Source organism: Rhinolophus sinicus, linkage group LG04, assembly GCF_036562045.2.
Source record: "Rhinolophus sinicus isolate RSC01 linkage group LG04, ASM3656204v1, whole genome shotgun sequence".
Classification (NCBI taxonomy): domain Eukaryota; kingdom Metazoa; phylum Chordata; class Mammalia; order Chiroptera; family Rhinolophidae; genus Rhinolophus; species Rhinolophus sinicus.
The window spans coordinates 129,205,037-129,228,529 of NC_133754.1; the positions used below are offsets into that span (position 1 = coordinate 129,205,037).

A 23,493-nucleotide genomic window follows, 5' to 3' on the forward strand; every position below is an offset into this window, starting at 1 on the left:
TAGTGCAGGTGCTCATCAGCTCTTCCCTAGACTGCACGGTAACCTAGTGACCCTCTGTGATTTCTCTTACCTCCAGCTCATTCTCCATTGTGCAATTGAGCATCCTCTCAAAGATGAGAATCGCACCTTGTCATTTCTCTGCTTCAGCACTTAGTAGCTCTCATGGACTATGGCAGTGGTTCTGTATCAGAATATCAGAGATGGGGGAGGCTTTTTCACACTAAACTGGTATCTCTCCCCACATTTCCTACTCTCCTCTTACCGATGTCCTCAGATGCTACTGGCAGGTATGTTGCATACTTGCGTGGAGTGGGTAGAGGTGGCTTTCTTGCTCCTTAGTTCTTTCCTTCTTTGCTGTAGATTTCTGCAGCAGCGCTGAGTTACCTAACACAGATGACCAAGCACACCATGGTCTGTAATGCTTCCTTGCCTTCCCACCCATTTTCCTTTGCTTGCAGAGTTCACATCTGCTTTGCCTTCCTTCACCAGGCCACTTTTCAGTCATTTTTTTGTGCTTTAACCACTGATATTTCCAGGAGGCTTTTGCGGATTTCTTCATGCCCCCACCTTGCCCACCTTTGTGCTCTCATGACATTCTGTGCATGTCTCCATCCGCATGCATTCCTCCATCCCTGAGCACATTGTATTGCTTTTATCTGATTTTTGCATTCGGATGCCTAGTGTGAAATAGCCATTCAGTAAATGTTTGGTGAATCATGAAATGAAATATTCTTATTTGGGGCAGATTTTAATCTAATTTAAGAAATTCTTTCCTGGCCATTATTGCAACTTGTATAATCCTAAGATTCCATAAAACAATACAGATAAATACTTAAATTACATAGTGAAATTTGTGTTTATTGATTCATATAATAATTTGTGTTAAATATTTAAGTAATTAACAAAATTTGCAAACTAAAATCAGTTTTTCTTTTGCTGCAGAAGGATGCTCAAGTGTACAGGAAATAAATACCAGAGTATCTTTCTGATATTAATAGAGTAGAAAAACATTCTTGGAAATGTGAAACATGGGAAATGTGAAACATTTGCACCATCTATTATATAGTAACTTCCTTCAAGCAGTTACTTGATATACTTTATTAAGAGACTCTTTTGGAATCCTAGTCTAGAATCCTGACCCTAAAAATGGCATTCCTTTAGGCTAACTGCCTCAATTTTATGGTTGATGACCAGTAGGCAAAGAGAAATGACTTTTTTTCCCCAAAAAACAAAATTTCATGTTAGTGACAACAAATTTAAAATGCAGAATAGTTGTTTTTAGTCCAGAAATGTATATGAATGAAATTCACAATGTTAAATAGACTCTGTCTGCTAACGTATCGGGCGAAAGAAGAACCATAATCCCATTTACTGGAGTATGACAGACAGGGATGGGAAAGTTAGGCCTTAGAGCATATCCCCCAACTCAACCATTTTGGATTCTATTGAACTCCCCCAGAAGAAAATTGCTCAGTAAAGATGACGTTTATTAAAGTAGGTTTGGACTAACCTATAAACCCCTAATTGGTCTGATACTTCTTTAATTGCTTCCTTAAAGTAATTCAAGGATTTTAAAAATGTTTCCTTTTTGTTGTCCTCTAACTTGGAAGAAAAATAACAAACAAGTATTTCAAATGTAAAGCAAGAAGAATGTTTTAATTAAAAATTATGTCCTCAAGAGACAGTATTTTGTTATAAGCACACAACTACATAGCTTTGGGGAGAGTGTAAGAATCTTTTGCTAAATGATCTAATTATTTAATTGAATTGTTTTCAGGATGAAAATATGATCAACTTCATCAAAGGTGGAATGAAAATTAGAACAAGTTACCAAATATATAAGTAAGTTAAAAATTAAGATGTGTGTGGTGTGTTTTTTTAAATCTTATAACTGGAAGTTTGTACCGTTTTGACCACCTTCATGTGGTTTTTAAATGATTCATGTACTATGCACTACCACTTTGTACTTCAAAATTCTCATTAAGTATGACTAGGTTTCTTTTATTTGGTATTGGTAAAAATGCACATGATTTTGGCCTACTGCGTATGTATTCAATGCGATAAGGCAACAGAATTTAAGTTCAAATACAATTTTAAGGGAAAAATAGCTGAAAATAAGGGGGGCACTGACATAATTTCTGATTAGATAATCTTAGTATCTCTCTTCTAAAAACAATTTAGAAATTTAAAATGACAGGTATGTCTTTGATTCAGACTCTAGAGTTGCGTTGCCCAGTAGAATTTTCTGCAGTGATTCACATATTCAATTAAGGTGGACCATAGTGTTGTTCATATCTTTCGTATCCTTTCTGATTTTTCTCTAGTTGCTCTATCATTTACTCACAATGCTATAAATCTCCAACTTTGATTCTGGAGTCAGCTATTTCTCCCTTTAGTTCCGTCAGTGTTTGCTTTGAATATTTAGAACCTCTGTTGTTAGGCTCATATATATTTTAATTATCTAATCTTTATAATAAATTAATCTTATTATCATTATGAAATGTCCCTACTTAACTCCGTATAGTGTTGTCTTGAAACCTGTTGTCTGATATAGCTATTCTTGCTATTCTTAGTTTTTTAAATGGCTACTCTATGTGCTTACAATATACTTCTTATCACTGCCAACTTAGAGTTAATATTGTACCATTGCATATAAAATATAAGAACCTTGCAAAAGTATAGTTTCATTTACCATCTGTTGTCTTTTATACTATTCTTGTGATAGTGCACTTATGTATTATAAACCCCACATGCAGTGTGAAGCTTTTGCTTTAATCAGTCATTATAGTTTTCTCTATTTACCCAGATAGCTGCCATTTTTGGTGTTCTTCATTTGTTCCTATATACTTTCAGACTGAAGAATTCTTTTTAATATTTCTTGTAGTGCATGTGTGCTTTCAACAAATCTCTTCATTTCATTTATCTGAAAATGTCTTTATTTTTTCCTTCATATTTGAAGGCTATTTTTGCTCAATATAGCATAATGAGTTACAAGGTTTTCTTTTTTTTCCTTCTTTTACCCCTTTTATTTTGTCCTCTATTATTTCTGATCAGAAGTCAGATTTATTTGTATCATTGTTCCTATATGTAATGTGTCATTTCTTCTGGCTGCTTTGAAGACTCTTTTGTATCCTTGGTTCTCAGCAGTTTGACTGTGATGTGGCTTTGAGAAATTTGTGGCCATTATTTCTTCAAATATTATCTTCTGCTCTATTCTTACTCACTCTTCTCCTTCTGAGACTAATTACATGTTAGTCAGCCTCATTTTGTTCAATAGGTCACTTAGGTGCTGTTCATTTAAAAAATATATTTTTTCCACATTGGGTATTATCTCAACATCTGGACCATTGTGGGGTCAGTTTCTATTGTCTGTTTTTTCTCTTGACTCTATGTCATATTTTTCTATTCTTATGTCAATGATTTTTAAATTGTGCACTAGATATTGATACATTGTAGGGACTCTAGGCTTTGTTACCTTTCTCAGAAGAGTGCCTGTTTTTATTCTGGAAAGCATTTAACTTGACTAGACTTAGGCTTCAAACTCTTACTCTCTAGTAATAGGCAGCATCTGAAATCGTGGTTGCATTATTTCTCCTGTCTTGCTTCTGCTTTTCTTTGGAGTCTCCCCAGTGCTCACATAGTTCATGGCTCAGCTACGAGTTTGAGTGGAGTTTTAATACTGATTTTGGTGTTTCTCTCCTATGCAGTTCTCCTCTATCTGAAAATTTGCGCATTATCTACAGTCACTCTGACAGTCTTGAACTCTGTACTCTGACTTTTTAAGCAATAAGACTGGTTTTCTGTATAAGTTCTAGGCACCGGGGAGTACTTTCAGGTGACTAGTTATACAAATGTAAAGTCCATTCAAGAGTTGTTCCCTTCTGAGTGTTGAGATTTGACACTATCACCATATGTACTCCAAATGATACCACATTCCTGTTTTACAGGAAACACATAAGTATAGACTTTTCTTACCTGTGCCACCAAATTCCATTCCTAATTAAAGAACAAAGCTTATCCTCTTGTACAAAGCTTATCCTCTTGTGATGAACATAGAGAAACTCTATTCAAGCTTGGTGAATATCCTTTTATGATCAGAAAGAATTAGTGTGACTAGGCATTCTAAATGTCTCATTTAATAGCAGGCATCGTGGGGAATTGAGATTATTAATATGTATATTTTATATATATATATATATATATATATATATATATGTGTATTTTTTTAAATAGTTTTTTTTTTTAATTTTTTATTGGGGAACAGTGTGTTTCTCCAGGGCCCATCAGCTCCAAGTAGTTGTCCTTCAGTCTAGTTGTGGAGGGTGCAGCTCATCTCTAAGTCCAGTCACCGTTTTCAATCTTAGTTGCAGGGGGCACAACCCACCATCCCATGTAGGAATTGAACTGGCAACCTTGTTGTTGAGAGCTCGCACTTTAACCAACTGAGCCATCCTGTCACCCTTCTGGAAGCTCAGCGGCAGCTCGCTATCTTCAATCTAGTTGTGGACGGTGCAGCTCACTGGCCCATGTGGGAATCGAACAGGCAACCCTGTTGTTAAGAGCTCGTGCTCTAACCAACTGAGCCATCCGGCTGCCCCTTGTTTTGTTTTTTTAATGAGACTCAGGAACTGCCCTGTAACATTTTTATTAGCACACAATGTATATCAATCCGTGGGGTAGATACCATGAAGAGTGAAACATAATCCCAGTCTGTAAAATGTAAAGTGTACTTAAATAGAGACTTGAATTTTTTAGCCTCCAGTTCTCATGAAAGCATTTTTGCGAGGAGTCCACCAAAGAGGCAATAGAGACATACATCAGAGGTTAATAGTGTTTATCTTTGAGTGATATGATTACAGGTGCTTTTATGTTTTTTGTTTGTTTATTTGTTTTCTATAGAGTATATTTAATGTTTTATAAGTGGACAAATAAACACTAGTTTTTAAAATTAAAAAAAAAAAAAGTTGTTCTCCTCTTTCAAAATTCAACTTTTCTCCAGTTTCTGGCTACCCCCCCCCCCACCACCACTTTCCAGTGCCTGCAGATATATTTTAAATATGTATTTTTCCATTTTTTCAAGAATTTATAATTGTGATCTGTGGGAAGATCACCATTAGTGAAAGCAGAGCCAAGATTTAGTATTTTAAGAGATACTTATACCCAAAATGATTTCACAAAATTATATTCCAGTCAAAATACTGGTGGGTGGAGGGATGGATTTTTGGAACTTGACATGTGTTTAGTTTTCCTCTCAAAATGTTTTTTAGAAGATATAAAAGAATATTAAAGTAGATTGTTTTTCCAGTCATCAAAACTTAAGACACTGAAGGAATTAAAACAAAGTCTTGTAATGGCACAGACATGTATATCAGTGGAATGGAACAGAGGGTTTTGAAACAGACTGTGTGTGTGTATGCTCGCCCTCAAGTGCATGCGAGTACATGTGTGCACACACACACACACAGACATTTACCTGGAAATGCGAAATGTACTAAATTCATATATATGTATGTGTGTGTGTATATACATATATATATATATATATATATATATATAATTCTTATTTATATATATATGATTCCTATATAATATATATACCCATAATTCCTATATAATAAATATGTATATGTACACATATACACACATACACACATACATAGGTCTCAGAACAATGGGGAAAGATGTGTACTTTAATAAATGGTTTGTGGAAAATTGCCTCTTTTTTTTGGGAAAGAAATATTATACAGTACAGCATAGGGAATATAGTCAACAATATTGTAATAACTATGTACAGAGTCAAATGGCTAATAGACACTACTGGGGTGATTACTTTGGTATGTAAATGTCTAATCATGTTTTGTACACCTGAAATTAATATAATATTCTATGTCAATGGTAATTGAAAAATAAATTTTTTAAAACTAGTAAAAAGTCAAAAGACCATAAGACAAAGACTATAAAAATAAATTCCATATAGGTTTAACATTAAAATATTGTTAAAAGAGTACTAATGAAACATAAAGTATTTTTTATATTTCTAAAGTACAAAGGCCTTTAAACTGTTTTATTTTAAAATTTTTCCCTTTGAAATAATTTCAGAATTTTTACAAATAATTTTTATATATTCTTCACTGAGATTCCAAATGTTAACATCTTATGGAAACACAGTACAATTATTAAAATCAAGAAACTAACATTGATACAATATTACTAACTACTCTATTGACTTTACTCAAATATCTCTAATTGTCAAACTAATGTCCTTTTTCTGGGCCAGGATTCAATCCAGGATCCTAGATGTTGCATTTAGTTGTTATGTCTCCTTAGTCTCTTTTAATCTAGAAGGGTTCCTCAGTCTTTCTTTGACTTTCATGACCTCGATGTTTTTGAAGAATGCTGGGCAGTTATTTTGTAGAACATCTCTCAATGTGGACTTATCTAATGTTTCTTTTATGATTAAATTTAGATTTTTTATTTACGGTGGGATATCATAGAAGTGATGTTGTGTCCCTCTCAGTGTATTATATCAGTAGATACATGATTTCAATTTCAGAAGCCTTGTTAAGTATAACATAGAAGAAATCATAAAAGATTGACTTGGGCAAATAAACGTTTACATTTTCATCATATAAAAATACACCATAATAAAAAATACAAATGGAAAAGTGATGTGAATGACTGAGGGCAAATGACAGTGTGTGATGCTCATAGCCTGGTGGGAGTTATTCTGGAAGATGTTCTGGCAGTATATATCAAAATTAAGACTGTATGTCACCTTTGATCTCAGAAGTCCCTTTTCTAAGAATTTATCCTAAGGTTGGTTAGGATAGTATAACTATAGTATAACTTAATGTAGGAAAAGTAATTGATGAATGTACAAGAATACTCTAAGCAGCATGGTTTATAATATGGAAAATTTGGAAACAAATATTTAACAATAGAAATTTGGTTAAATAAATTATTCCATAGAATGCAATAATATGCACTTGTTAAAGAATAGGTAGCTTTCATACATTTTCTTGGGAAATTATCAATATTACCTATAGAACATTATATACTCTATGATCCTATTTGTGTTTTTTAAAGATTGCATTCTTAATAAAGCATTAAAACACCTAGAAGATTATTTACCAGACTGTTAACAGTGACTATCTCTCTGCGGTGTGGTTTTGTAGGGATACTTATGCTCTTTCCATATTATTTGAAAATATTGTAACAATTATCTATTATCAGCAAATAGGATTTTACATTTTGATTAAAATAAGAACTCTGAATGTCATATCCACCTCCTGCCATCCTGTTGATATACTTTTTTTTTTTTTAAGATTTTATTGGGGAAGGGGAACAGGACTTTATTGGGGAACAGTGTGTACTTCCAGGCCTTTTTCCAAGTCAAGTTGTTGTCCTTTCAATCTTAGTTGTGGAGAGCGCAGCTCAGCTCCAGGTCCAGTTGCCATTCCTAGTTGCAGGGGGCGCAGCCCACCATCCCTTGCGGGAGTCGAAACCAGCAACGTTGTGGTCCCTTGCAGGAGTCGAAACCAGCAACCTTGTGGTTGAGAGGACACGCTCCAACCAACTGAGCCATCCGGGAGCTCAGCGGCAGCTCAGTGCAAGGTGCCATGTTCAATTTTAGTTGCAGGGGCGCTGCCCACCATCCCTTGCGGGAGTCGAGGAATCGAACTGGCAACCTTGTGGTTGAGAGCCTGAGCTCCAACCAACTCAGTCATCCAGGAGGCAGCTCAGCTCAAGGTGCTGCATTCAATCTTAGTTGCAGGGGGCGGAGCCCACCATCCCTTGCGGGCAATCTTAGTTGCAGGGGGCGGAGCCCACCATCCCTTGCGGGAGTCGAGGAATTGAACTGGCAACTTTGTGGTTGAAAGCCCACTGGCCCATGTGGGAATCGAACCGGCAGCCTTTGGAGTTAGGAGCATGGAGCTCTAACCACCTGAACCACGGGGCCGGCCCCATCCTGTTGATATTTTGACAGTTGAGTTTTTTATTCATGTGTATACCCATAAATAATTATCTTTTTATATCATGAAATTATGTTTTGTGCCATTTTGAAATTTCCTTTTTCACTTCATATCAGAAAATTTGGGGTCATTAAATATTTTTAATTCATCATGGTTTTTAATGGCTGCTTAGTATTCCATTAGTGTATGAACCACATGTATATGTATAAATGTATGCATTCATGCAGCTGTCTTCTTAACTAATTTCCTGTTGCCTATTTTGTTTATAAATTTTCATTGTACATAAGTAATATAATATCTCTCCTTATAGATAAAGTTTTGTGTGTATCCATACTATTTCCTTAGAATAAAATTGGATTTGTTGGTTCAAAGGTATATATATATTTAAGATTTTTGATATATAATGCAGAATTATTTTGAAGAGTAACTGGGTTGGCAAACTTTTCATAAAGGACCGGGCAGTAAGGATTTTAGACTTGTGGGTCATAAGTACTCTGTCTCAACTACTGAACCCTATAACTGTAGTGTGTAAGCAGCCATAGACAATAACTAAATGAATGGGTGTGATTGTTCCAATAGTGTGCCAACCCCTGCACTATAACCACCAGAAGTAGGTGAATGTATCCATTTGTTCTTACCACTGCCAGCCCTGATTTTCCATTTAAAACTTAAAATAATGCTTTATTATCACCAATGCATATATATTTTACAAAATAGGAAAATGTCAATAACAAATATTAAAACAAACACACACACACACACACACACCATATACTCTTACCAGTCAGTGATTACAGCTGTTAATACCTCAGTATATGTTCTTCTAGAATATTTTCTATACAAATCTAAAGATTTATGTACTTTCTAACCAAAATGAGATAACACTGTACATATTCTTTTGCAACTTGCTTTTTCCAGTTAATGATCTTTATATTTCCATGCCAGTAAATCTTTATTTCATGTGATACCCAATCCATCTTCAAATTTTCCCACTTGTCCCAAATTTCTTTATTCCTGGTATGTCTGTACCAGGATCCAACCCAAGACTATCTAATGCATTTGATGTTTATGTCCATTAAATATATTTTATTTTAGAAGAATCTCTATACTCATGACAGTTGTTGAAAAGCCCAGTCCAGAATATCTACAGATTTGTTTGGTGCCTTTCTTGAGTTTTCATTTAGCTTGTTTCTTTTCTTAGTCAGCTCAGGCTGCCATTACAAAATTCTATAGACGCGTAGCCTAAACAACAGAAATGCATTGTCTCCTAGTTCTAGTGGTTGGAAGTCCAAGTTCAGGGTTCCAGCACAATCAGTTTCTGGGTGAGGACTCTCTTCTTGGCTTGCTGACAGCCACCTTCTCACTTGTCCTCACATGACAGAGAGAGAGTTATCTCGTTTTCTTCCTCTTCTTGTAAGGCCACAGAATTTTACTGATTAACACGTTGCGTACGGATCACGAGAATCTTCACGAGGGATTTAAACCCCACCATACGCAACGTGTTAAGACGCCACCCTGTGACCTCATTTACTCTGAATTACCTCCTACAATCCCAATCTCCAAATACAGTCACCCTGGGTGGTTAGAGCGTCAACATATGAATTTGGGGGGGACATAATGCAGTCCATAGTATTTCTCTAGCCCCTTATATTTCCTGTAAACTGTAAGTTAGATCTGCAGAATTACTAGATTCAGGTTAAATGCATTTGGCTAGAATATGTCATAAATGAAGATATATGCCTTATAATTAAATCACAGCAAGTGATACATAACATCTGGTTATTTCTTAATACCTTTAAAATATATTTGTCAATTTAATAAGCAATTCCTGGTTATTACCAATTTTTATATCTGTCATTTTGTTAGTTTGCATTTCTCTGATTTAATTTGCATTGAAGATGTGACGGGAAAGGGAGACATTCATAGAAAAGAAATGAAAGTGAGAAATCAGAAAGTTTTGCTTGTGTGGAACAGGAAAACATAAGAGGACAAAGGGGGCCACTGTGATGAAATCTGCTTTCATCTTGCAATCTTTCCTAATGACAAGCTTTAATTTATTTGGTCTATTTGAGACCATAGTGATCACACTGAAATTTAAATATTTTTGTCAGTAGTATTTTAGTTGCTTGGTGGAAAGTAGGGTGACTGGCGTGTGTGTAGCAGCTGAGGAAGAGAACACTGCTTGGAGGTCCCCTCTAACATGTTGCAGGGAAGCTGAGACCACAGTCCTGTGGTTCTATGGCTCCTAAGTTGTGGTTGCTGGTGTTTACATCCTCTCTTTCTTTGAACCCAGGAAGATTGGTCCTGATAAACAGTGTAGAAATGGGTGTGTCATTCTTTTCAATGTTTATTACCCAAGAGCCTTAAAAGTAAAACTTGGCACAGCATCATCCACTTAAATATTCCCTAGTATTTTGGGAATAATGACATAATTATTTTATAATGTGTGAGTGTGAAATTTGACTTGATGACTTTCAGAGTCCTAGTAAACTTACGCTATAACTTTTTTCTTCAATCTAGAGAATGTCTTTCTATCCTGCATGTAATTCAGAAGAACAAAATCGAGCAACAGTTCTTCTATGAGTTTGAAGGGGGTGTCAAACTTGGAATAGGGGCCTTTAATTTGGTAAGTACATAATTATAAAGCAGCCAGAATCTTTTGTAAAAGAACCATAGGTTTTTGGTGCCTTCTGAACTGCATTTGAACCTCACCCTGGGTTTAGTTGATAAGTAACATAGTGGGATCAGTTTTCTTGTGTGGGGCTTTGGTCAGTATGTGTTGTAAAGTCCTGCACATGTTTAGAGTAGTGTTGGATTGTGCACTGAGGAAAGCATGTAGCAGTCTAGTAACGTTTTTCAGTGATAAGGAGCTTGGAGTCCTGTTCCATTTCCACCTCAGAAATATTGTTGCTACAGCATTGGTGGCTTTGGAATTGAAAAGAGGTGAGGGAGCGCTATAACTTGGAAGAATAATATTGATGTTTTGGGGGAGATGTAGAGTTTGAGTAGATATCTGTCAAATTGTGATATATTAGAGATTTTGGAATTTTATTAAGGTTTGACTGGAATTGGTGAGAAAATAAAATGGTAAAGGGAATGCTGTTTATGAGTGTATATGCCACCATGGCCATTTTATTCATGAGCCCATTGGTCGATGACAGAGGTGACAGAGGAAAGAGACCGCAGGATGGGACACCCTATCCACTTGATTAAGAAAATTCTCCTCTGCTGAGGTCACCATTTAGTGAACATTCACATGGGACACATATCTTCATGGTTTTTGCCCATTCTGAGAGGTCTATCCACATACCTCTTCCACAGACCTTTTTGTCATCAATTTTCCATCATGTTCTTTTCTATGTCCCTGACCATCCGACCTAACCATTGGCTGCAGCCCATGGATCAGTGTATAATCACACATATGGCCATTTCTCCTTCCAAGCCAAGTGAACAACCTTGTTCACTGCTTGAAGTTCTGCACTGGGAGGATTTCCCTTCACCACAACTCTTCAGGGTTGTCCCAGAAAAGGGCTGTAGTGCTGCACCTGTCCACTTCTCGGTGATGGCTGCATACCCTACAGAATACAACAGACTTCTGCTTTCTGGAAAAGGATGCTAAAAGAAACCTTGTTTGGAAAGGTGGGCACTGAGGGATTGCCTTCGCATCACTTCATCACTCCACATGAAAGGAGCAAGTATTCTTTAGAGTATCCTGAAAAGGCTAGTTTTTTTGTTTTGTTGTGGGTTTTTTTTGTTTGTTTTTTACTTTTTTAAGGTTCACTGTCTTAGTTAATTAAATTAATTTACAAATAATGATTATAGTATGTGATGATTGAGACATGTCTAGTGACTAAAACTTGGTTCTAATTTTTCATGTTACTGAATCATTAAAACTTTAAGTTGTTTGGAGTTTAAATATTTATCTACAGTTAGATACACTAACACATAAGTACACTTATACTTTTTTTCTTACAGATGCTGTCCCTTTTACCAGCACGGATTATCAGACTGCTAGAATTTATAGGATTCTCTGGAAATAGGGTACACATTTTATTTTATCTTAATTTTGACAGTGAAAATAAAACATTATTTTTTTTAATATAAGAGTAATGCAACATGTTCTCATGACAGTTATTGGCAATTTGTTTGCAGCACAATAATGAGCCATAGGTCCATGATCATATTTTTCAGGAGTTGAGATAGTGTTTCTTTTGAAAGTTTTAATTTTTTGTCTCTGTTACCTAATCTGGGATTAAAATTTGTATTTTACAAATATTGCTGCTTGCTGGACCTTTTGTACTCCTGCGTGGTTCAAATTTGCTTCCTTTACATTTTTGCAATCCCAGAGTCTTCTGTAAAACCAGGAAATTAGGCTAGATTTCCAAGTCTCATTTTATGATTCGCTTGGATCAAGCATCATTGCAGTATTTTTATTTTTTATTTTTTTATTGGGGAACAGTGTGTTTCTCCAGGGCCCATCATCTCCAAGTTGTTGTCCTTCGATTTAGTTGTGGAGGGCGCAGCTCAGCAACAAGTCCAGTCGCTGTTTCAGTCTCTAGTTGCAGGGGGCGCAGCCCACCATCCCATGTGGGAATTGAATCCGCAACCTTGTTGTTGAGAGCTCATGCTCTAACCAACTAAGCCATCCGGCTGCCCCTCCGGAAGCTCAGTGGCAGCTTGTTGTCTTCAATCTAGTTGTGGAGGGAGCAGCTCACTGGCCCATGTGGGAATCGAACCGGCAACCCTGTTGTTCAGACCTCGAGCTCTAACCAACTGAGCCATCTTGCTGCCCCTGAACTAGCATTTTAAAGTGTCTGAATATGACTTATATTTTAAAGATTTTTATTAAAAATGTAGCTAACATATAATATTATGTTAGTTTCTGGTATACACCATAGTTGTTCAACATTTATATACCTAAAGAATGATTATCATGATAAGTCCGGCAACCATATGATACCGTACAATGCTATCACAATATTATTGACTGGATTCCCTATGCTGTACATTACGTCCCCGTGCCTTATTTGTTTTATACCTGTAAATTTGGACCTCTTATTCCCCTTCCCTTCCCCCCTTTTTGATTTTTCGATTACAGTTGACATTCAGTATTATTTGACATTCACTTCAAGTGTGTAGCCTAGTGGTTAGACATTTATATAATTTAAGAAGTGATCCCCCTGACTAGTCTAGTACTCATCTGGCACTATACATAGTTATTACCATATTATTGACTATATTCCCTATTCTTTACTTTACACCCCCATGACTGTTTTGTAACTACCAATTTGTACTTCTTAATCCCTTCACCTTTTCACCCTATTCCGCATCCCCCTCCCATCTATCACCCCAACAAATCTAGTACCCATCTGACATCATCCATAGTTATTACAGTATTATTGACTATTTTCCTCATGCTATACCCTTCATTCCTATGGCTACTTTGTAACAACCAATTTGTACTTCTTAATCCCTTCTCCTTTTTAACTCACCACCAACTCCCATCCCATCTGGCAACCATCAATATGTTCTCTGTATCTATGAGTTTGTTTCTGTTTTGTTTATTTTGTTCTTCAGATTCCCCATATAAGCGAAATCACGTTGCATCTGTCTTTCTCTGTCTGGTATACGCCACTCAACACAATACCCTTTAGTCCATCCATGCCACCGCAGATGGCAAGAACCCATTCCCTTTCATGGCTGAGCAATAGTCCATGGTATATATGTACCACCTATTCTTTATTCATTCTCTCATCGATGGACACCCAGATTGCCTCCACATCTTGGCCATTGTAAACAATGCTGTAATGAACGTATGGATGCATATGTCCCCTTGAAGTACCAATTTGGGTCGCTTCGGATAAATACCCAGAAGTGGGATTACTGGGTCCTTCTTTGTCTCTTGTCATAGCCTTTGTTTTAAAGTCTATTTTGTCTGCTATAAGTATTGCTACCCCAGATTTTTTTGTTTTCTTCCATTTCCATTTTCATGAAATATCTTTTTCTATCCCTTTACTTTCCATCTGTGTGTGTCTTTCAATCTGAAGTGAGTCTCATGTAGGCAGCATATGGAAGGGTTTTGTTTTCTTAGCCATTCAGCCTTTGTATGTCTTTTGATTGGAGCGTTTAATTCATTTATATTAAAAGTAGTTGTTGATAGATATGTAGCTACTGCCATTTTATTATTCATATTTTTGAACTTTTTTTTTTCCATCTTAAAGATGTCTCTCCAACATTCTTTGTAATAGTGGTTTGGTGGTGATGAACTCTGTTAGCTTTTTCTTGCCTGGGAAACTCTATCTGTGCCTCAATTTTAAGTAATAGCTTTGCTGGGTAGAGTACCCTTGGTAGTAGGCCCTGACTTTTCAACATGTTGAATATTTCATGCCAATACCTTCTGGCCTGCAAAGCTTCTGTTGAGAAATCAGCTAACAGTCTTATGGGAGCTCCCTTAGCAGTTTTAGTTGCCTTTCTCTTGCTGCTTTTAGGTTTCTCTCTGTCTTTAACCTTTGCCATTTTAATTATAAAGTTAAATATAATTTTTTAATCATGCTCTTCTCATTCTAACATGCACTTATTTGCCATAGGAATTGGGCCTCCTTCAGTTACGGGAAGGTGCATCTGGAAGAAGTATGAGGTCTCCACTATGCTGCTTAACTATACTAGCTTTTCACACTTATATCTCCCTAATACTTGGTAAGGACTGTATTACATTTTATGTCATTGACAGTTGATTGTCTTATTTGAGTAAGTACAAATTTAGAAAAACCAGTAAAAATAGTCTATATTTATTTATTTATTTATTTGTTTTTGAGTAAAGATGGAAAATAGTGACATTTGTCATAGTGACATTTGGCAGAGGGGGTGGAGGGTTTCTTTCATTGAATTTTTAAATCTGTTCTCAGCTAAAGGAATTCTATAAAACTGATTGATAGTGATCTATTTTAGCATCTTCATATTAGGTTTCTTTTTAAATTAAGTTTTGGGCTAAAATAAGTTAATATTGCTATTAAAACCAGAAATTCCAATTAAGAATCTAAGACAACCACCTCCATTCTTAAGAATTAGTCTGTCCTAGAGCTTTCTTAAACTAAAGTCATAGATGAGACTTGTCCTATTTTTATTTTTCAGCTGTAAAAATGACAAAATAACAGTTTTCTTCTTTCCCGTGAAGAGAGCTTTGCTATATTTTAATGAAGTTTAGAGAATTAATTATCAGTATCTACCATGTTTTATGAAGACTGAGGCTTTTCCTGTTCAATTTCTAGGTACAGGAGAGGTGAATGTTGTGGAAGCAGAGGGTCTCCTTGCACCCTTCCTCCAGCAGTTTCCAAATGTACGCCAAAAATTTCAAGTATATGGTTCAACCATAATCCGTCAACCAGGGTTGAGCACTGAACAGTCTGTCTTCTCCTTTTCTCCACAGGGCTCACTCATGCTCTTTTACCATGCTCGAATAGAACTCCTGAAAGGAAATGTGGAAAAGGTAACTTATTTGGAGGGAGTCATTTGGGGAGTTGTCTGTGTGGTAGAGTTGCATCACATACTCATTCAACATGCATGAATGTGGCTATGTGCACTAGACATAAACAAAGGAAAAGCTATATAATTAAAAAGTCAAAATTTAATTTTGTGTGTGCATTTTATTATATGTAGTAGATTACTGATTATAGATACATGAAGAGGCAGTTCAGGGTGGAATATACAAAGTACAGGTGGACAATTTAAGGGATTTTCCAAAAAACTCAACTATTACCAATTTCAGTATTACATCTTGACTTTGGAATCTAGCCCTTGTATAAGATACAACTCCATTGTACTACATGTGTGCTCCTCATCAAAGGAAATTATTCACTAATTCCCTTAAAGAACAAGATGAAGAACCTTTTATGTAAATATACTCACAATTTTCTTCTATATAAGTGGGGTCAAAGATAAATGTATTTTTCTTTAATTTTCTTTTTTTCTACATACAATACATCTTGGATTTCTTTCCAGGTCAGTGTATTTAAATCTCCCTCATTTTTTTTTGATGGCTAGATTTCATTCCATGGGATGGCTGTATTATACTTATTAACGCAGTCCACTATTGATAGATATTTGACTACTGTACACAGTGCTATTGTAAACATCATTACATGTATATTTCTGTGAATAGAGGTAGTTATATAAGACAGATTCTGATCATTAGGATTTCTAGGTCAAAGATGTTTGTATTTTGATACATTCAGCCAAACTGACCTAACTTAAGACTTCCATTTAAACTCTGTAAAGATAGAGAATACTTGTTTCCAGTGTTCTTTGCCAACTTTGGACATTACCCATCTGTTTTGTTTTTGCGAATTTCATGGCCAAAATATGATAACCTAATTTTAAAATTTATATTTTTCAGTTTACAAATTTCTTCATATGTGTATTTGTTAGTTGTGTATCTTTTCCTCTGATTTGCCTATTCATATCTTTGATAGTTTTCCTATTGAGTTGTTTGTCTTATTCTTAAGGATTTTATAAAATTATTGTATGATGAGGGTTAACCCGTTGGTAGTTATGTATATGGTGATACCTTCTCCCAGTCTATCCATTGCCTTTGATTTTGTTTAAGGTGCATTTTTCCCTGTGGAAGTTCTGACTTTTATTTTTGGTGTTTTCATAAAGGACTTCTACGTTTTATATGTTATTTAGGAAGGAACTTCCCTATTCCCACTTTATAAAGTTTCATGACCCCCTCACAGTCAAGAGGCAGAACTTAACTGCATCATTGCATATAAGGAAAGGAACATATTGTCGTACTGAATGGTTTAACAGTGATTTGTTCTTTTTGTACAAAGTGTTTTATGTATTTTTCCATTAGGTTATTATCTCCTTGTGTAATATCTGGATGATCAGCTTTATGCAATTGACTTATAGGCACAAGAGATATTTCGAAAATGCATTTCAGTTCAAGAAGAATGGAAACAGTTTCACCATCTCTGTTATTGGGAGCTGATGTGGATTCATGTATTCCAACAAAACTGGATGAAGGCATATTACTACTCAGATCTGCTTTGCAAAGAGAGTAAATGGTCCAAGGTAAAGTACGGTGCTTTTATTAATGTCATCTGTTTGCTAATAAGTGTACAGGATGACTTGCATTAAGGACTGTTCATTTAATAGTATAGTATGGACACCGTTTTCTCAACTTAGAGATCCATCAAAGAGGAAATGTGCATTTAGTACCTGTTGTTTATAACCACTGTCCTGAGCACGACATGCTTTAAAAACCATCCAGAGTCCTTTTCAATAGAGGCTTTACCTCTGAAGAGGAACTGCACTTATGTATTAAAAGTTATTAAATAGCAATAGTTTTGATAATTTTTTGTAGACCTTCCAATGCCCTTATGACAGTTTTTTTATGATAATCCACATTAATTCTGGTTGTTTGTGAGAAGTTGGGAGGAATGAGACGATGATCTCTTGTCCATTTTGTCCATGTTCTCACCCATGAATGCTATAGATGTACAATAGGAAAATGGTCAAAATTAGGTGAAAAGTGTTCATCTCATTTGCAACAGGCAATATAAGACTTCATTTCCATTTATTTCTTTGACACTTCTTAAATACCATATTTGGAAGGTTTGTAGGTCATTTCTGATTGCAAGGTAGAAATGTCATGCACCTAGGGATGTTCTATAACTAGATGCTTTTCTTCATTTCCTCAGGCAACATATGTGTTCCTAAAAGCTGCAATTTTGAGTATGCTTCCAGAGGAGGATGTAGCGGCAACTAAAGAGAATGTGGTAGCTTTATTCAGGTAAGCAAGACACTGTTTCGATAACCAAGACCCTGAATGTATAGAGGAGTGCACAAATATATCTTTCTTTTTCCCTTAGTGCTCTTCCATGCTTCACCTTCATATTTCTTTAATTTAGTTACTCATTTGATACAGAAACTTTTAGAAAAATACAGTTAGCTAAGAGCCAAAATGTCATCCTCTTAGCAGGATTTTGCAGATATACTGGTGTGCCTGGGAATCTTGACAACACATTATTTTTGTTTTGTTATTGGCGCTTTGCTACTGCATTTGAAACACGTTTCCTAAAATGGTATTGTTAGCAAAAGATGTTAACTGTTGCTGTGAATCAAAGGTATTTTGTAATCAGGTAAACTTAAAAAACATAGATAATATAGCCTTCGTTTTCATTATTGTGTCAAAGATTCTGAGAAGCTCTGCTGTGAAGTAATCTCATCCAAACCAAATTTAAATCTCTAGTTCAGACCTCGTGACTGAGCTCCAGACCCCTATATCCACCTTCACTTGGTTCACTTGTTCAAAGGGTGGTGTGCTTGAATTTGTGCTTTGAGGTAGAACAATTACAGGTGATAAAGGGGCAGGTGGTTGTGGTAGAAAGGAAGAGATGACTACTGGAGATGAGAGAGTTAAGGCATGGAGAAGCAACCGGCATTCTTCAAACATAATTGATGACAGAACCACTTAAATGCAATATTAAATCATATGGCCACATTATGAGAGATAGTATCTTAGCTGAACCCTCATACTTATCAGAACAAATTTGAAGGCATGACCAGGACGATCTTTTCATCTCTTTTTAAAAAGGTCTTTTAAAACAGGAGCATGGTTACTAACTGCAGAGTCAACATTAGTAGAAGCCATGGTATCATAAATGCTACTTCTTACTGGTAAAATGCATTTTTCCATCTCACATAAACAACAACTTATGGAATATCATGGAATATTAAGATACATTGAAATCTTTTAAATCTCCTTCCTATTTCCTCCACTTGAGAATAACTTATTTCCATATCAAAACAATTTCTTTGAAACGTGACCAATCTGATTTTCAGGAGAAAGCTTGAGGTCTGCTGTATGATCGATAGCATCTAATTTGTAGGGATGACAGGCGAGTCCCTAAAATGAATGTTTTCTTCATCCGTATTCTGTGACCATTAAACTATGAGACTTCATGTCCAGTGTGCGTGTTCTGACCCTTCCACCAGCCTCCACCTCACGTTTCCACTGCTGCTTCCACTGATGTTAATGAACATCGAGGCCTGGGCATTCTGGTTTAAAACCCGTATCCCCAAATTGTGCCCAGAAATAACCTAATACAATCTTGTCCTCATATTGCAACATTTTTTCTCATTTCATCTTTCTTTCCATGATGAAATTGGATCTTTTCCTGAATTCTTTCTCTGCAACGCATTTGATGCATTTACAAATTTATGTATAAGAAAGTGCTCTAGGAACATGTAGTCTCCCCATCCTACTCTCATTTTATGTGCTTGTGAATTTCATAATTGGAATTTCTTAGAATTTTGAGAGAAAGCGTGTAAACATGGCGCCTGTCCTTAGCTGATTATTTTCAAAATCTCGTAGTATGCTTATGGAAACATTTTCTCAAGTTTCATATTAATTGACAGCTATCTTTTGAGCCACATTATTTTATAGATCTGTGTCACACTTGGCAATAGGGATAGGGAATATACCAGTATATTCTCTTACCTCTGAGTATCTACAAGGTAAGTAAATACTTTGGACTCTTTCCTTTTTACTTACCAAAATTGCCAGTTTTATATCTAGATTTCCTGTGTTAGATCAAGATATGTGCTAAGTTAACTAGAAGGACATATGTGTCAACCAAAGAAGTTCTGAAACTTGAGCATGCTTCAGAATCACCTCATGGCACTCATTAAAATCCAGAGTGCTGGGTCCAGCCCTAGAATTGCTGATTCCTTAGGTTTGGAGTGGAGCCTGAACATTTGCATTCAAACAGGTTTCCTGGTGGGACTGATGCTGCTGGCATGGGAAACCCACAGGTACAAATACTGCCTGTGTTCTAATGACGTTTTGCTGGGGTGGGGCTCTTCACAGACAGGTGGAGGGTTTGAAGCAGAGAATTGCCGGGAAATCTATTCCTACTGAGAAGTTTGCTGTGAGGAAGTCTCGACGTTACTCCCCCTCATTGCCTGCCCCTGTGAAGCTCGTCTTGCCTGCTCTGGTACCTGCCTTTATTTTTCTTACTGTTTGCGTTCTAGAAATAAATTGTCTATTCATAGCAGCAGGGAGCATGCCTAACTTTTGTTGTGAAGTTTAGCTCAATTGAAAACCATTGTAAGTGTTTGTGTAAGGTGAACATTCGTAAATAAATTGTTACTAATTACATAATAATAAAAATTTTAGCTAATGCTTTTTTGGCTGGTTGGTATGTTCTAGGCACTATGATAAAGGCTATTTTAAAAATATATGTCATTTAATTCCTATGGTAACTCTATGAGGGTAGTTTCTCTTTGTAGTCCCATTTTACAGAAAAGGAAATTTAGGCAAAGAGAGGTGAGTTGACTCAGTTGAAATTGAGTTGAATTATAATGTAAACCTCATATGTAAGTTTACCTATTCTAGTAGCCACATTAAAAATGAAAAGGTAAAAATTAAAAATGAAAAGGAAACCTGCAAATAATTTTAGGAATATATTTTAACAGATTTTATGCAGAATGTTGTTGTTTGAACTTTTAATCAATAAAAATTACATGAGGTATATCACATTCTTTTATATGGTACTAATTCTTTGAAGTCTGGTGTGTATTTTGCTTAGAGTACGTCTCCGTTTGGACTAGCCACATTTCCTGTGCTCAAAAGCCCTAAGTGGCTGCTGGCTGCCACATTTGACAGCGCAGTGTTGGTGTCACATTATTAATCGTTAGGCCATGTAGGCTAGACTTCCTAAAAAGTGTAATTTCAACTTAAATTTTCTTAACGAAGACTCTTCTTAAAAGTACTGAATATATCAAATTACTGTGGCCCTTTGAGGCGTTAGCTCTGCGTAAGTAGTCACGTAGCACGAAAAGCCGTTTAGTGCAAGCTAACATCTTCAGTTTTCCTCTGGGGTTTCATGAAAAAATTTTAACAAAACATTTATTCAGTTATTCAGTTTATTCAGAGAGTTTATTCATATTCAGTTATTCCCCTTTGAAAGTCACTCAGTTGTTTCTAATTTTCCTATTTCAAACATGCTACACTGCATACATATTCTTTTATATTTCTCTTTTTGTACATGGGCATATAATTCTCTGGGAAAGCAATGTAAGTCCTGGTTGTAGGGTATATACATTTAATATTTTGACATTGCCAAGCTGCCCTCCAAAAAGGCTGTACCAATTTAAATTTCTACCAACAGTGTTTTACTGTTTTAATTTGCATTTTCCTGTTGGTGCAGTTGAGCATCTTTTTATGTGCTTATTCCTTTTTATTTCTTTTTTGTATGAATTCTTCATAGACTTCTCTAATTTTTCATTAGGATGTTTATTGTTTGATCATCGAATGATAGGAACTCTTTATATATGCTGTGAGAAAGAAAACTGCAGCCCACAGAACACAGGTGACAGATAGGAGCCGGGCCTGCAGCTAGTACTGAGATCCAGATGTTCCCCACTTCAGATAAACAGTCTCAGGGAACACTACCCTCAGAACAGGTTATTCTGTGCTTGTGAGAGACAAAATATTACCATGCTGTAATATGAGCACCGATAAAAACAAGAGCAGCGTGCAAATCACAAAAATGACCAAATATCCCTCTTTCCCAGGTAACGTGGGAGCCTGCTGCTGTTTTACCAGTTACAGGTTTTAGCTCCATTCCTGATTCATTTCTGTCAGTGATTTGTGCTTGGAGATGTTTTCTTTCTGTGTTGCAGAACTTTCCTGAAAATCTTCCAGAGCACCATAGTTCTTTTTCTGCTATTGAACTTAGATGCTATCTATATCCTGCTTTGATTATTAAGGGTCTTACAGAACGTTAACTCTCTGTACTTATTTCTCCAGATCTTAGGGTGTAGAATCGGCTTGAATTTGTGGTAACTAGGAATTGGACCAAAATCCTGTATTTCAGAAAATCTCAGATAGGAGCTTGTCTTTTTCTGATGAAATATTTCGTCAATAAATGCAAAATTTTAAAAGTGATCATCGTCAATTAACATAAATATTCCATTAATGTAATGAATCGAGCTGTTAGTAATGAATCGACCTATCTGCAACAAGAAACTGTTAGATGTAAAATAAAAGTTAGCATGTGTTGACCTTAGTGTTTTCAGTGCCATAAAGTAAAGATGACTTTGTTGCCCCTCTACTCAAATGCATTTTCTTCATTTCCCCTGCTTCCCTGTAAGAAGCTGTTCAAACAATATCTTTATCATATTTTCAAATATATTTCTAAGAAGGTACTAATCACCCTGCTTATTTCATTCCATTCAAAATATGAACTGCACCACCAGGAAGATGAGAAGAATATTTTTTAGCAAAAGCACATTTGCTTTTGGTCCAAAAAATCCCACTCATCCCTTAGCCTATTAAATGTAATTTACAATGAGAAAGCATTCGTTTCCCTTTTCAGGTGCTTTCATTCAACCATAAGACCTTTAAATGAATGCATTTTCTGCATATTGGATTGCATTACTGGACTGTCACATGTTTTAATGGTATAAAAGAATCTGAGCCTGGTAAAATATTTCCTGTGTTCATTTCCAGTGATGTTCTTGGAAGCAATCTACGTAAATGATTGACAGATATTTTAAAATATTTCCCTTTACTTAAGAGTAACAACAAAAATTTGTATTAGATAGAATTGTTTATACTATCAGTTTAAAATATCATATTTATTTCTGTGTCTGTAATTTATTATCTTCTAAAAGGATTAAGTACCAGTAGGTACTTAATAAATATTTGTTAAATGAATGAGTAAATTAATTTTTCAGTAAAAATATGCTATACTGTATGTATTAAATTACTTCACAGTATAAAAGGCAAAAAGCATATAATAAAATCACGAAACTTCAAGTGAGGAAAGCTAAGGAAAATGATCCCTAAATGTTGTCCTGCGATCCCCAGCAACCAAGGCGAAACATACATACGTAGTTTTGTTGCCTTGTTTTCATAAAGGATATCGAGTAACCACACATAATTGTAAATGGTTTTTCATTCTTCTTTGTTAGGAAATGATGTACATCTGGAATGGTTTTCCAGTACTGTGCAAAAGAAAGGACCTTTCTGAAAATCTGTTGTTAACTGTTGAAAAGGCTGAAGCAACTTTACAAAATGAAAGTAAGTATGAAAAGTAAAAGCCTTGAAATCTTTACCGTTACCACTCTCTTGCCCTACCCCTGTGCACATCTGCCCATGTTAATCTGTGTGCGTCACAAGGACAAAAGAGCTTGGGCTGCAGGTGTCTGGGTGATGCAGTCAAGCTGAAGGGAGGGATGATGCATGCGTCAAACATGGATGAACCTTGGGGACATTAACCTAAGTGAAAGAAACCAGTTGCAAAAGACTACATGTTATGATCTGTAGAGACAGAAAGTAGATTAGTGGTTGCCAAGGGATGGGAAAACTGAGGTGAGGGTGATAGCTCAAGGGTATGGCATTTCTTTTTTGGGGTGATGAAAATGTTCTAAGATCGATTGTGGCGATGGTTGTACAACTCTGTAATATACTCAAGCCAGCGAATTGTCCACTTTAGATAAGTGAATGGTATGC

At 35.9% G+C, this 23,493-nt stretch overlaps 1 protein-coding gene across 4 annotated transcripts in view; it reads left to right on the forward strand.

Moving 5' to 3' along the window:
* TTC39B (tetratricopeptide repeat domain 39B) overlaps window positions 1–23,493 on the forward strand; it is a 120,373-nt gene that overhangs the window by 80,373 nt on the left and 16,507 nt on the right. For all 4 annotated transcript variants that reach the window (XM_019739166.2, XM_019739170.2, XM_019739168.2 and 1 more), the window contains 10 exons: window positions 1,778–1,842; window positions 10,494–10,599; window positions 11,949–12,014; window positions 14,561–14,669; window positions 15,242–15,309; window positions 15,400–15,459; window positions 16,881–17,042; window positions 17,672–17,763; window positions 19,843–19,969; window positions 22,953–23,061. In XM_019739166.2, the coding sequence (XP_019594725.2) occupies window positions 1,778–1,842; window positions 10,494–10,599; window positions 11,949–12,014; window positions 14,561–14,669; window positions 15,242–15,309; window positions 15,400–15,459; window positions 16,881–17,042; window positions 17,672–17,763; window positions 19,843–19,969; window positions 22,953–23,061 (964 nt within the window). The remainder of the gene's footprint in view (window positions 1–1,777; window positions 1,843–10,493; window positions 10,600–11,948; window positions 12,015–14,560; window positions 14,670–15,241; window positions 15,310–15,399; window positions 15,460–16,880; window positions 17,043–17,671; window positions 17,764–19,842; window positions 19,970–22,952; window positions 23,062–23,493) is intronic.